This window comes from Astatotilapia calliptera, chromosome 11 (genome assembly GCF_964374335.1).
Source record: "Astatotilapia calliptera chromosome 11, fAstCal68.1, whole genome shotgun sequence".
NCBI classification, from domain to species: domain Eukaryota; kingdom Metazoa; phylum Chordata; class Actinopteri; order Cichliformes; family Cichlidae; genus Astatotilapia; species Astatotilapia calliptera.
Window position 1 is genome coordinate 6,460,696 of NC_137432.1, and position 13,216 is coordinate 6,473,911.

General features: G+C 40.8%; 1 protein-coding gene across 1 annotated transcript in view; it reads right to left on the bottom strand.

The window, feature by feature from the left end:
• The window catches only part of snrka (SNF related kinase a), a 54,194-nt gene extending 44,570 nt beyond the window's left edge, over positions 1 to 9,624 (bottom strand). The window contains exons 1-2 of the mRNA XM_026184700.2: positions 9,371 to 9,624; positions 7,931 to 8,644 (exon numbers count right to left, since the gene is read on the bottom strand). Coding sequence (XP_026040485.1) covers positions 7,931 to 8,519 — 589 coding nt within the window. The 5' untranslated portion in view covers positions 8,520 to 8,644; positions 9,371 to 9,624. The remainder of the gene's footprint in view (positions 1 to 7,930; positions 8,645 to 9,370) is intronic.
• Positions 9,625 to 13,216: the final 3,592 nt, after the last annotated feature.

The following is a 13,216-nucleotide window of genomic DNA, read 5'->3' on the forward strand; positions in this document are numbered from 1 at the left end:
CTCCTGTTCTCCAGGAGGTGGGTGGGAGAGGAGGAGCTAACAGAGGTACAGAGGATGGCCCAAGTAAGAAGAAAATGGCAACATCTCAAAGCGAAGCAGAAAACAGAGCCTGGTCTGGTTTGTGGTGCTCATCTCTGCCTCTGACTGATAAATCACTGACTATGCTGTAAAGTAGAGCAGGGCGATATGGCCAAAAGTATTTATCACGATATAATTTGAAAATTTGTGATAACGATATAACTGATGATATAATTGACACGACACAAAATACAACTCCACAACTTTACTAGAGCAAAAAAAAAAAAAACATTCATGTATTTTCACTTAAACAAGCAGCTGTTTTTATGTGCATTAAAGCTATATAAAAATTTAACAGTGGAAATGGAAATTCCTTGCTAAAAGTTTAACAAAAGGCATTTCCAGCAGAAATGGGCTGACATATCCTGAGCATAACCATGTATAATATCCACTGAAGTTAAAAAAAAAGGGGCTTTGCAACATGAAACCACAGTGTGACAAATAGAAAAGTCAAATATTTATTTTTCAGACCATAAGGTGCACGGGATTATAAGACACATTAAGCGAAACAAAGCAGTCAGATAAATAAAACTTTATTCAACTCATATTTCTTGCTTCTTCCACTTCTGTACCATTGATTCATTAATGCTGTATTCTATCACAGCTGCTCTATTCCCATGTTGTTGCAGTATATTAATGACTAACCTGGTATTGTGGATGGATTGTCTCAGTTGTTCTCCTGACTGAAGTTTGGTCCGTTTACAGCATCCTGCCATGCGATTGCATTTGTCTCTAACTATCAGGAACCCTCACACTAACTTTTAATGAGTGGCAAAGTGTTAGCGTTGATTCCTCCAGATTCACTGTTTATGTTATAGCTGTGTCGCTAGCGATCACGTAGCACATCATTATAAACCAGCTAGCCCAACTTCAGTAACCTTACAAACGTCAGTGCTGTTTAGTTTCCTGTCTTCATTTATGTTGGAAGTGATAGCAGAGCTGTACGTTTGAATTTTTCCAGAAATTTCAGAACATGCTATATAATGCTCAGGAAACTAGCGAGCTAACTTCCGCCATCTTCCTGCTAGCTTCTAACTCCGTTAAGTGTAATAAATTCTGTTTTCATGGATGCCTGGATGTTAAACTTCATAGTTACACCTGGTAAAGCAGCAATGCTGATCGTTTTATTAAAGATGAAAGAATTTAGACAGTTTCTTTTAACTCTCAGTTATGCTGCAGTGTTTGTTTGACTTTGGGACCTGAAGCATACGGAGTTTAGGACCCAGATTACTCCCAGATTTACAAGCGCCTTAGTCCCACAAATACGGCAATAACGACGGCCCGCTTGCATGTTCTACAAAAAACTGTGCTGTGTATCTGACGGACAAACACCAAACCAGTTCCATATCACTGAAGTGGCACCATTTTCACAAACTAATTCTGGTTCATCCGCTTCACTCAACGAAACGCTTTCTCCCTTCTCATTCTCCATTGCCGCCATGCTTTTTTGGCCATGTGCGTATGAAAACAAAGGCACTGCGCATGCGCGTTTTACCCATCTTCTATCGCGATATTTCATTTTCTTATCGTTGCCTAACGTTGTACCGGTATTACCGTGAACGGTATAATATGGCCCAGCCCTACTGTAAAGCAGAGATTTCAAACACAGAACCCCTGAGCCAGAAAAGGCCTGCCAAAGGATCCAACCTACTGGGGGAGGGGGTATATTTTCTTGAGTTTTCACTTCTGTCATTACTTTTATTTGAGCCTGAGGTCTAAACTATAGCCTTCATAAAAACAAAGACATTGCCTGCTCCACTATATCAAAGTAAGCAACACATAAGGCAAACAGAAAATGAGTTTTTTTCCCTGTTAGTACATCCAGTGAAAAACATAAAGGGTACTGTTTTTTTTCACTATAGAGCAACTATTAAATTCTCTCAAAAAGGCTATAGCCTTTTTTTTTTTTTAAACACAAGCAGCTATCCATCCATCTGGCTTTGTGTGTACAATTCATTATTTCACTTATACAAAGTAGTGGCAGCTGCACAGGTCTCACTGCAAGAGACAAGTTAACCTCTCATACACTGCTCAGTGCTTTTGAACATGTCATTCTGCAGCCTCTACAATAAAAAGGCCGAAACAAAAGAAAGCGCAGAGTAGTTAGGGCCCTGTCAGGCAGAAATAAAGTGTCAATCCCACCCTCTCAGGCATATCGCAATTTTCAACTCAAGTCCTAAAAACTAATGGCACTTAGAGTGACAAGTCCCTACTTTGCATTCAGCGCCTAAAAAGCACACAGGCCTTGAAGAAAGTAAGCCAATGACTTGTTGCAATTCTATAACTTTCAACTTAGCTTTAGCAAAAATATGCAGTGGAACCTTTGACTCAGAGTGTCCTCGTGTCTTGAGACTTTATGCAATGCACAGCCTCTGCCACCTGTCACCCCATCCATTTACATGAGTCTCTCTTGGAAGCCTAGATAGCTTTGACTAATCCCCACCATAACTGACTGACAGCTGACCATTTGCTCACACAGACACTATTGCTAAGTAGGCCTGCATCCCCCTTGGATTTATAAATCACTCTTTTACACACACTTACAGGTCAGGTTTCCCTGACTTCTACTGCAATAGCATGCTTTTGAGGGTGCAAGAGGCTAAAGAAAGCAGGACTAAAGAGACACCTTAAAATGCACAAGTTCTCATACAACCAAAAAATCCAATGATACTGTCAATATCACGTTGCGGTGGCTACGAAGTACTACCAACTTCCACATATCACAAACTGGCATTTTAGTTGGCATTTCAATGGGGCAGATGATACATTTCTGTCTTAATCTTATTTTTGTAATAAGGAGGACAGCCTTGGATTAAGAGACTAGATATCACATGTAAAGATATTGCATATCAACGGACAAAGTACAAATGTAATGGTGTTGTTAAACCAAATGCAATAAAGTCTTCAGACAGTGTGATTACATTCAAGGAAGAGACCATAACTGATGCAAGTTCAAGTTCAAAACCCTACAAACTGACAGCAGAAAATGAGCATTTTGCTGTGTGTGCCAGAGTCGCTTTATACAACTTTACTTCTACACACTACAGAAAAATTAGCAGCTCTGCAGACAGTGAGTGAAATCAGTCACAATATGACTTTGTGGTAAGTGCTACGTAATCCGTCATGGATACAACTGATTGGTGAAATTGAGTAATTATAATTACAAGTTGTAATTCTTTTGTGTTTTATCTAAAAATACCACCCCGGGCTTCTACAGACAATTATGTCATTAAAACCTTCTGAAAAAAGGAATATGTCAATAACAGCCCAACCCAACCCGCTGTATCTACAGCGACCATCACAAATGTTGTTTTCTTCCAAAATTCATGACAAATGGATACAAATTTCACAGCATCTTTGGAAACATTCTTAAGATGGCTACATGCTGTGCCATTTTAGCAATCTCATAAATTTGCTGCATGCTACACTGTTTACTGCCCCAAAATAAACAATGCAGACCTTCACATTTGAAGCATGTATGCATGAGTAGGACTTGAATCTGCATACAATTACAGAAGATGCATTTGACCTTGACCTTCACTGTTAGGGTCCACGGTCAAAATTGACCTTGAAAAAACATTTAAAGAAACCATATCGAGTAATTTATGGAAAGGGCATGGAGACAGCTGTACAATACACTTTTTATGTTTTTAGTACGACGCATTGCGACGTGACAATGATGTCACAACAGGCTGAGGCCACCACATTGTAATAAACGCAGGCTGACATCTACATGTTGTAATGAAAACAAATCATCAGTTTTGGTATTGGTACTACTTTGGTGCCTAACTTGACCTCTGGGGGTCGTTGGGCACTCTTGGCATCAGCTATCAGATTTTTTTTAAATTTTTTTTTAAATAAACACTAAAAGTGCATCGCTATTAAAAAACAAACAAACAAACAAACAAAAAAAAAAACAATACTGTGTGTTGGTACTTATACAAACATAAAGCATCACTATGACATATCTTTTACTAATACAGTGATTCTGCCCAGCTGTGCACCTCTGAGGAGCCTGTTTGGCCACACAAAATTCCCACAAACCTTCCTTCAGTCAGGCTGATACACTAATGCCTCTTTTCCACTAGTACCTACTTAGTTTAGCTCAACTTTTAAGGTTTTCTATTAGGTGGCAGTACCTGGTACCAGGTACTTTTTCAGTACCTGCTTGGCTAGTGTTCCAAGCAAGCTGCGTCAATACGAATATGTGACATCAACAGACTGCATGCCACCAATTGCCCAGTCAGTGGCATCACTCGATAGTCATCGAGAGCAACATCTTCACAATAATCAAAACTGCCATTTTTAAAACCGGGCAACAAGGGAAATGGCTGCACACAAACCAACACCGTGGTCCCTGAGCCGGACAAAAAGCAGTTGACTGAGCAGCAGTCTATGGCCATTGTTGTGTGGTGTTTGCATTGCAAACAAATGACGTCCCAGATGTTCAGACACGTTGCTATAACAGCCCCATGCACACTGAGGTGGTACTCAATAATGGGAATGGAAAACAATGGAAACTGAGTAGAGTCAAGTGGAGTCGAGTAGGTACTAGAGCAAAAGAGGAATAAGTTGTGAAACACTGACAAGTCCAAGGGACTGTGAAACTATTGTACTACTTTGTGTGTTTTATGTGTGGAATTGGGAAGCATGCTTGTATCCAGCTGGTTACCAAATGATGCAGGCACAGAGCAAATAAACTGCAAAGACAAAATGGAAAGTGAAGAAATGAACAATGTAGATTTTTTTTTTTTTTTTTTAAATCCAAATCCAGCGACAAGGAAAATCTTCTGTCTGATTTGCAAAATCATCTGCAAATCAGGAGGGGTACACAGCTCCTTCAGTCTCCTATTTAGTGGTTACGTTAAAGAAAAGCATGCTCTGTGCTACAGCAATAAACCAGGCTTTAGTTTCAATAAAGGGGGTTCAAAGACATGAAACAAGCCCAGAGTGGAGATATGACAAATTGACTGAGACTCAAACCAGCACAGAGCAAAAACACAATCATTAATAAAAACCAGAAAACATTTGCTGTATATGATGCCTTTTTCTTCCACTGGCTCAACAATGATGCTAATAAAACAAAAGGAAGGAGGCAGCCAAAGAAGGTTCTGTGTAACCAAGCTCTTTAACACATCTTTAACGATGAGTTAAAAGGACTAGCTTTATAAGGGGGAGTGTGCTTTCACACATTAAGTAAGAAAATAACAGTTCTTTCCAGAGGAATTGCAGGAAAGACATTCGTTGTTTGTTTTTTTTTTCCCCATTTAGTCATTTCCATTTATGATATCTTATATTGATCCTGAGAAAAAAGATGTGAAGATCCTTTTTCTCAGTGGAAAATGGTGAACATAATGAGAAAACATGGTCCTGGGCCCAGTGGTGGGAACAAGCTGAATGAGTTCTAGTCAAAGCCAGTCAGTCTGTGTCAACACAGGACTGCATAAATAGCTGCATCCTGCTTCTTTCTCATCCTCTCCTGGCCCAGTCCAAACAATAGCATGGATTAACTGTCCTTCCCATCTACTGGCAGTGGGCAACAGTAACCAGGACTGCAATTAAGAGCCCCTCTGGCTGCTCTCTGTAGACACAGTCCTGAAGCTTTAGCGATGGAACCAAATCCAGCAAAACAGCTCTACTGTGCACACGTGCACACACAGTAGCCAGTAAATATGTTGATAAGGTTCATTAATGGCTGCTTGTAGCCAGGAAGGCTTTCATAGGTTAAGGGCTTTTCATCAGCTAAAGAGTGCCAAGAGCACAAAATGCTGAACCCTCTTAGTACAAAGTTTAACCCCGCCATCAGTTGGACCATAACAGTAAGAAACAATACTCTGTAATGAAACAACCAAGTGGTAGTGACTGAAATACACTGCCTGGACTGAGACTATATACAGACCATCATTTTTAATCTGTGGAATTATACATAACAAACACAATCTAATATGATTTTGGTTCTGTGCAAGGAGATGAACAGGACTCTGCTCTCTTAGGGACACCCACTAGAATACTAAGTAAACCTTTCAGAAGCCTTGCCTGCACATGTGCAAATAATAAGCACTTTCTCCTCATTCCACTATTTTAGAGTGCAACAATCCATGTGGCTAATGGCTCTGACCACAGGATCCAAAGGCCACACTAAAAAAACAAAACAAACACAAACAAAAAAAGCGACAAAAAAACAACAACAACAAACCACCACAGAATAACCATCAACCCAACAACTGGAGAGAGCTGCTGCTAGAAAACACAGGAACAAGTAGTACCTATGCAATTACTATGTGTGCCAATAAGTATATCTCACACAGCAACCAGCTGGAAGAAAGCACAGACTGGCCCACCATCTAGCTCAACAGTAAGGTGAGCGGCATTGTGGACTAATCTGAATACTACAATTGTAGGGATGCTACTGAAGACTCCATGAAACTGATAAACATTCCAGACTGGTTACTACTGGGGTTGTAACAATTTCTCCCAAACAATGGTTTTGGTTCATACCACAATTTTGGGGGCCCACATTGTTAGTTTATACCTTAATTCATTCTTTAGATGAAGTGCATAACAAGAAAAAAGTAAATTGTCTTCTCTTTACTTTAATGGATAATGCATGTTGGTTGCTTGCCACCAACAGCAGCAAGCGATAACATGAAGCCTGCCATTTAATCCCCTGCAGTCATGCAGTCAAACTGTTCACAGAGCAGAGGGTACAACGCTGTCCAGTCACGCGTACAATATCAAAGTCTTAGGATAAATGAGCATGTGTGTGGTTTGTGATTGCATGGGTGTGTACGGCTCAATGAGAAAGTAACCACAGCTTCCTCATTGCCTCAACTGCACCTCTCAAGTTTGTGAGAACTCCATTTGAAAAAGAAAAAGCAAATTAACATCTAGCTGACTGCCCTTGAAGGAACACCTTTGAGAGCCCTTTCTACATGCATAAATAATCATGAGACCGATTTCAGACTCCTTTAGGATTAAGACTGCATGCACACCCACACCGTCTGAAAAACAAGCTTAACAGAGTACATCTCATTATCCAATTCAGGAGATGGACTTAGTCCCATGGTTTTAGTCTCAGCAAAGCCACCTGATATGACAAATATCATAATTATGTCATGGAAGGACACGCAATGTGTCTGTCTGCACTGTCAGTCCTCACAGGAAAATCAATGAGACAGTTAATTCAGTGCAATGGGACACTCACAGACATCAGCTGTAGTTGGGCTGACCTTGTAGCCTACGGCAGCTCTCAAAATGATCCATGCCCAGCAGCACAGTGCTGGAACACACACCTTGGTATTTAAAACAAGTTCTGTTACACAGTCCCAGGGCTCATAACTGTTGAGTTAAAGTTATCTTACAACAACAGCGAACACATGCTCAGGCTCCGTATAAAGACTAAGTGCCGATGTGTCACAGCAGGGTGAGACAAAACTGTGTGAAACAGGTGCTAGCCACATTCCCACCCATCAAACTGCTGTGTGCTAAAACTGGCTATTAACGTGACTTTGAAAAGACGTTCTGTGCAGTTTGATTCCAAAAGCCTGTTTTCTGACAATGTTTTTAGTTTAGTCTTTTTTTCCCTTTCCTTTTTTGGAAGAGCTAGGGGAGTTAATAAAGTGGACAAGATAGTGAACTAGTGCTCAAGGCAACAGGCCCGGTGCTCTTCAGTGGAAGATAAAATGACTGCTGAAACTTAATGAGTGCATTACACTTTTAAAAATGCGCTGCATCAACATTCACATCCTGTCTAGTACACACCTCTGCAACTCACCAATACAATGTTCTAATTAGCTGTGTGACTCATTTCATTTCTTTACCATCATTCATCAGCCAAACATCTTTTGCATACCTACAGCCGGAGCATCATACTCATCACCCAGTAGTATTTCAGGAGCTGAGTATGCCAAAGATCCACAGCTGGTGGTCAGCTTTTTTCCTGGCTGAAACTTGTTACTGAATCCAAAGTCAGTGAGCTTGACCAGCCCTTGTTTTTCAAAGAACACCACGTTCTCGGGTTTCAAGTCCCTGTGCACCACGTGCAGCCGATGACAGTAGGAGATAGCGTGGACAATTTGGGCAAAATATTTCTTAGCCAACTCTTCGTTCAAGCCCTCCTCATGCTTCATAATGTAGTCAAACATATCTCCTCCATCTCCAAGCTCCAGGATGAGATAAAGCTTCGTCTGCGTATCTATCACTTCATACAGGCGCACAATGTTGGGGTGCTGCACCAGCTTCATGCAGCGGACCTCCTGGAAAAGATGGCCCGTCGCCACTGTGTCTAGCTTAGTCTTGTCAATCACCTTCACCGCCACTTTCTCCCCAGTGAAGACATGGCGTGCCAGCTTGACTACAGCGAAGTGGCCACGGCCCAGGGTCTTGTCCAGGTCGTACAGGCCGGCGATCTTGCCATCGTAGCCACGCTTAAAGCCTGCCATAACTCTGGAAGGTGAGGGGGAAAGGGGAGCCCCCGCTATGGGCAGGAGCGGGTTGGATGAGTCAAGAGGGTCCAGCTTATTTCAGTTCATCAAAGGCTTAATGTTAAACCCATGGTTCCAGCTTCCTAATGCGCAGAAGACACAAACAAGCAAAATGCATTAATTGCCTGTCATGAGAAAAGCTGATGTTAAAAAAAACAGAGAGAAGCACCTTTTTCCATTGTGGTGACATGTCAGTCTAGCCTAAATGCATCTGCCTGTCTCTTTATACAGCGTTATACAGAATAGGCTTGGCTACATGACAGAATTAATTGAGTTCAGCTAAGCGTACTGAACATATATATGTTAGCACAAAACCCGGTGTGTTTAACCACTCAGCTTTCTGAATGCAGTGAGCTTGGGCTTGTTTTGACAGGGTGGTTGCTAACTGCTGCACCAGCTAATGCATCCCAACTCGTTGCCTCGTACTGATAAAAATTGAACTTTCCTAATATGTATACATACATTAAATGTTTAAAAATACTTGTTACAACAACGGCAGAGTTTAAGCTCGTAACTCAGCTGTGTAACGGGCCCGGAGGTAGCACAACCAACTAACGTTAGCTCCCACCCGGGGGACGAGGGTAGCTCGTTGTTCATTGATTGATCCTATGTTAGCTTACCGGATGACTCACGTTAATCACTTTGAAACAACGGAACGTCACCAGCCCACCCTACAGAATTTTCAACACAAACTCATTTTTCGTTTTGGTCACTCGGGGGAACAGGTGTTTCTTTCAATACCACCCAGCTAGCCTTAGTTAGCATGTAGCATATAGCAAGCTAAAGTTACTACGGTTCACTCAGCTCACCGCTCCAGCTTCTCTCCGCTAACCATAAACCCGCGTGTCCAAGTCTTCACCGGGTACCTTATGCGCTCCGGGGCTGTTTGTTTGTGGCGAATAATCACAAAAGACCAGGACGGTGCAGCCTCTTCAAGAAGACCACGGCACTACACGGTGCCTATGCCCAGCGTTCATTCCATGAAGGAGGCATTGCATCGTTGGCAACAGCTGCCCTAATCGGAATGGTAGTATCCTCCCAGCCGAAGCGGCGGGGCTGTGGCGCTGCCTTCGGGTGCTGAAAGTGTCAAAAATGTCACACCGTCACACTTATCATAGAATTGCTTTAAACATTATACACAAGGTATAAAACGTATTTCCTTTCTTGAATAGATATGGATCACGATTAACTACAAAACCATTAAATTTTTTTTAAATGCAATAACAAGGTAGCATTTTTTTCATGGAACCTACAGTATAGACACTAATTGTTTTTGATCGCTTTTGTTATTATTGCTAATTGACACTAATAAGGTTGTAGTCATTTGGACAGGCATCAGCAAATTGTATATATTCACAATCTAGCAGACTGAATACAGGTTCTTTCGAGGAGTACTTGAAGGTAGCATATCAGCATCATCAACCGCATTCAACTCTGACGTCAAACAGTCTTGATTGGAAAAGGTTGCTGAACAACACAAATATTGTAGACAGATACTGCAGCAACAACAAAAATAACGATAATGTTACAATAATAATAATAATAATAATGACACATTTCCCTGAAAGTTCAAAAACCGTATACTATGAGATAGCAGGAAGTACTTTACTTCTTCCGTGATTTTTAAAAAAGATAAATGTCAAAAGTGATAATCAACCTGAAATAATTGGGTTCCATACTTCAAGACTTTAACACAAACCTCATTTTCGGACATATTCCCTGTCTCTGTTGTTTGGTCTTTGCAGTAAAAGGTGTGCACTGACACCTAGTGTCAGACAATCAGATCTATGTTTAGGCCTTTACTCCGCATCCTTTCTCTTCTCTTATTCAGTATTACTCTTAGTTGAAAATTGTGATCTTTAAACCTTTTCTCTCTATTTTTGCTCTATCACACAGTGTACCTATACCTGATCTGCCAGTAAGGCATGTTATCTGGCTCAATGATTCACTGAACATCCAGGTTTCCCTCACAGGTGCTTAGTGACTTTCATTATTCAGTTGCAGCTTTTATTTTTTGCTCGCTCAGTCAGAAGTATTCCACACAGAGAAGGTGCATTTTCCATGTTGAAATGTGTGCAGTGAAAAATAACAAAATCAAAAGACATACATATAAATACATAACAAATGTAAGACATTCAGAGTTTATGTGCAACAAGATAAAGTTGAGTAATTCATATCCCATTGTGTTGTGCTCTACGGTAGCTACATAAATGCTGAGCAAATACAGCAGAGCTAAATTTAACATATAAATTATTCAGTTTTGCTCCTCCAGCTCATAGGCCTATTTCCTCTTTGTCATACCGAATTCTTGCACAAACTCACAAAGCAGACTCAAAAATAGTTGGAAAGTTCAAAGTGTTTATTTACACTTAAGTAAAGAGCTCTGCAACAGGAGCAGTGGCTACCAGATTTATCCTTTGAATCCATAAAATGCCAGTTTGTGTGACAGGCAGCAGCTTTTGACAGTTTAGCATACATACATATAGTTAGTATTTGGATCTGGGAATACCAGGTGCTGTAAGCTTTTCCTGTTTTTCACTGCTCCTGATGTCTAGAAAAAGAGCACTGAAAATTAAGGCAGTGACCCATTAAATTGTACACATTTAATGCATCCATTTTGTATAACCTGTTAGTAATGTCCAAAAGCCATTTATGTCTAGTTGGGACAGTTTAGTGTCTGTTTTGATATTAGTTTTTTGATCAGACAAGAGAAACATCCGAGCAATCAGGTTAGGGCCAGTGATTGGGTTACCTCAGTGATTAGGTATACAGCCAGGGTTGGGGTTAAGGTTAGGGTTTTAGAAGGTTGGAGTTCTGAGAGACAGAGACAGCACAGCTAGGTTAACCCTTCAAATCCATAAATTCCCAGTTTGTGAGCCCAAAGAATATATATTTTTAATATTAGTTTTTTGGTAAAACAAAGCAATACCTCTAACCAATAGGATTAGGGCCAGGGGTTGGGTTACTCCAATGGTTAGGGTTACAGCCAAGGATGGGGTTAAGGCTTTAGAATATTGGGTAGGGTTGGGGTTTGAGTGAGAGAACATACCCCCAAGTTCACCCTTTGAATCCATAAATTTCCAGTTTTTGCTCCAAGTGGCAGCTTGCGAGCTCACCACCCCGAGCATGCCCTATCTCATGTGATCTCCGAAGCTAAGCAGAGTGGGGCCTTGTTAGTACTTGGACCGCCTGGGAATACTAGGTTCTATAGGCTTTTCTTGTTTTTCAGAAAGGTACTGCTCCTGATGTGGAGAGAAAGAGCATTGAAAAATAAGGCAGAGGCCCATGAAAGAATACACATGTACCATGTTAGTGTTAGGGTTTTAGAAAATTAGGGTTTCAGAATATTGGAAAGGTTGTAGTTCCGAGAGACAGAGACAGTACAGCTAGGTTCACTCTTCGAATCCATAAATTCCCAGTTTGTGCTACGAAGATCAGCTTACAGCTATATCAACCTGAGCTTGCTTGATCTTGTCTCATCTCAGAAGCTAAGCGGGATTGGGCCTGGTTAGTACTTGAATAGAAGACCACTTGGGAATACCAGGGGCTTAAAGTTTATCTTGTTTTTTCAGAATGGGAATGTTCCTGATGTGTAGAGAAAGATCATGGAAAAATACGGAAATGGGCAGAGAGTATACATTTTTAATGTTAGTTTTTTGGTAAAACAAGCAATAACTCTAACCAATAGGATTAGGGCCAGGGGTTGGGTTACTCCAATGGTTACGGTTACAGCCAAGGATGGGGTTAGGGCTTTAGAATATTGGGTAGGGTTGGGGTTTGAGTGAGAGTTCATACGCCCAGGTTCACCCTTTGAATCCATAAATTCTTACTTTGTGATCAAAGCAACAACGTACTGCCATAACACACTGAGCATGTGCCAATTTAACCCTTGTGTGGTGTTCGTATTTTTGTTACTCAGCCAGTGTTCATGGGTCTGGTGGACCCACTAGAGTTTTGGCTTTCCAAATTAACACTATCAAACAATTTTATGTTAAATTACTCAACAGATGTTTACTTCATCCCAATTACAAGACATATGAACAGCAAACATGGTTAATTTTTTCCCTTTACCTTTGTTAGATCACATTTATGAATTAATGTGCTTCTCGTTTTTCTTTTATATAAAATGTTATAAATAAATCAGTTCTAATCAAGTGGAATGAGTGGAAAGACACAACACATTTACACGTGAAAAAATCATTAATTGTTTAATTTTTCTTTTGAAAAAAACTGAACACGGGTCTCACAGACCCGAACACCATACAAGGGTTAATCTCATTCTGGAAGCTAAGCAGGTACAAGACCAAATATCTCTTGTTGGAGCAGTTTGTTGTTGTGTTTAGGGCTAAGTTTTGGCCAGAGAAGAGAAAGTGCCAATTGATGGCGACAGGGCCAAGGTCAGGGTTGATGGAAATTACCAAACTACAGAGGAATTTAGGAGACGTCCCAAAAATAAAAGTTGAAACAATCTGCTTGACTGACATGCATGACTGACAATGTTGTGGCATACTCTGAATGAGACGACAGATGGTTTACTGTGGGATTTCCTCATTGACCTGTCTCCCCAATGTGATATTTGTGTAGGGTATGTTTGGTCAGAGGGTTCCTTTGTTTGTGCGCATGCGCTATCCAGCATGCTGCCTGCTGTAACCCAT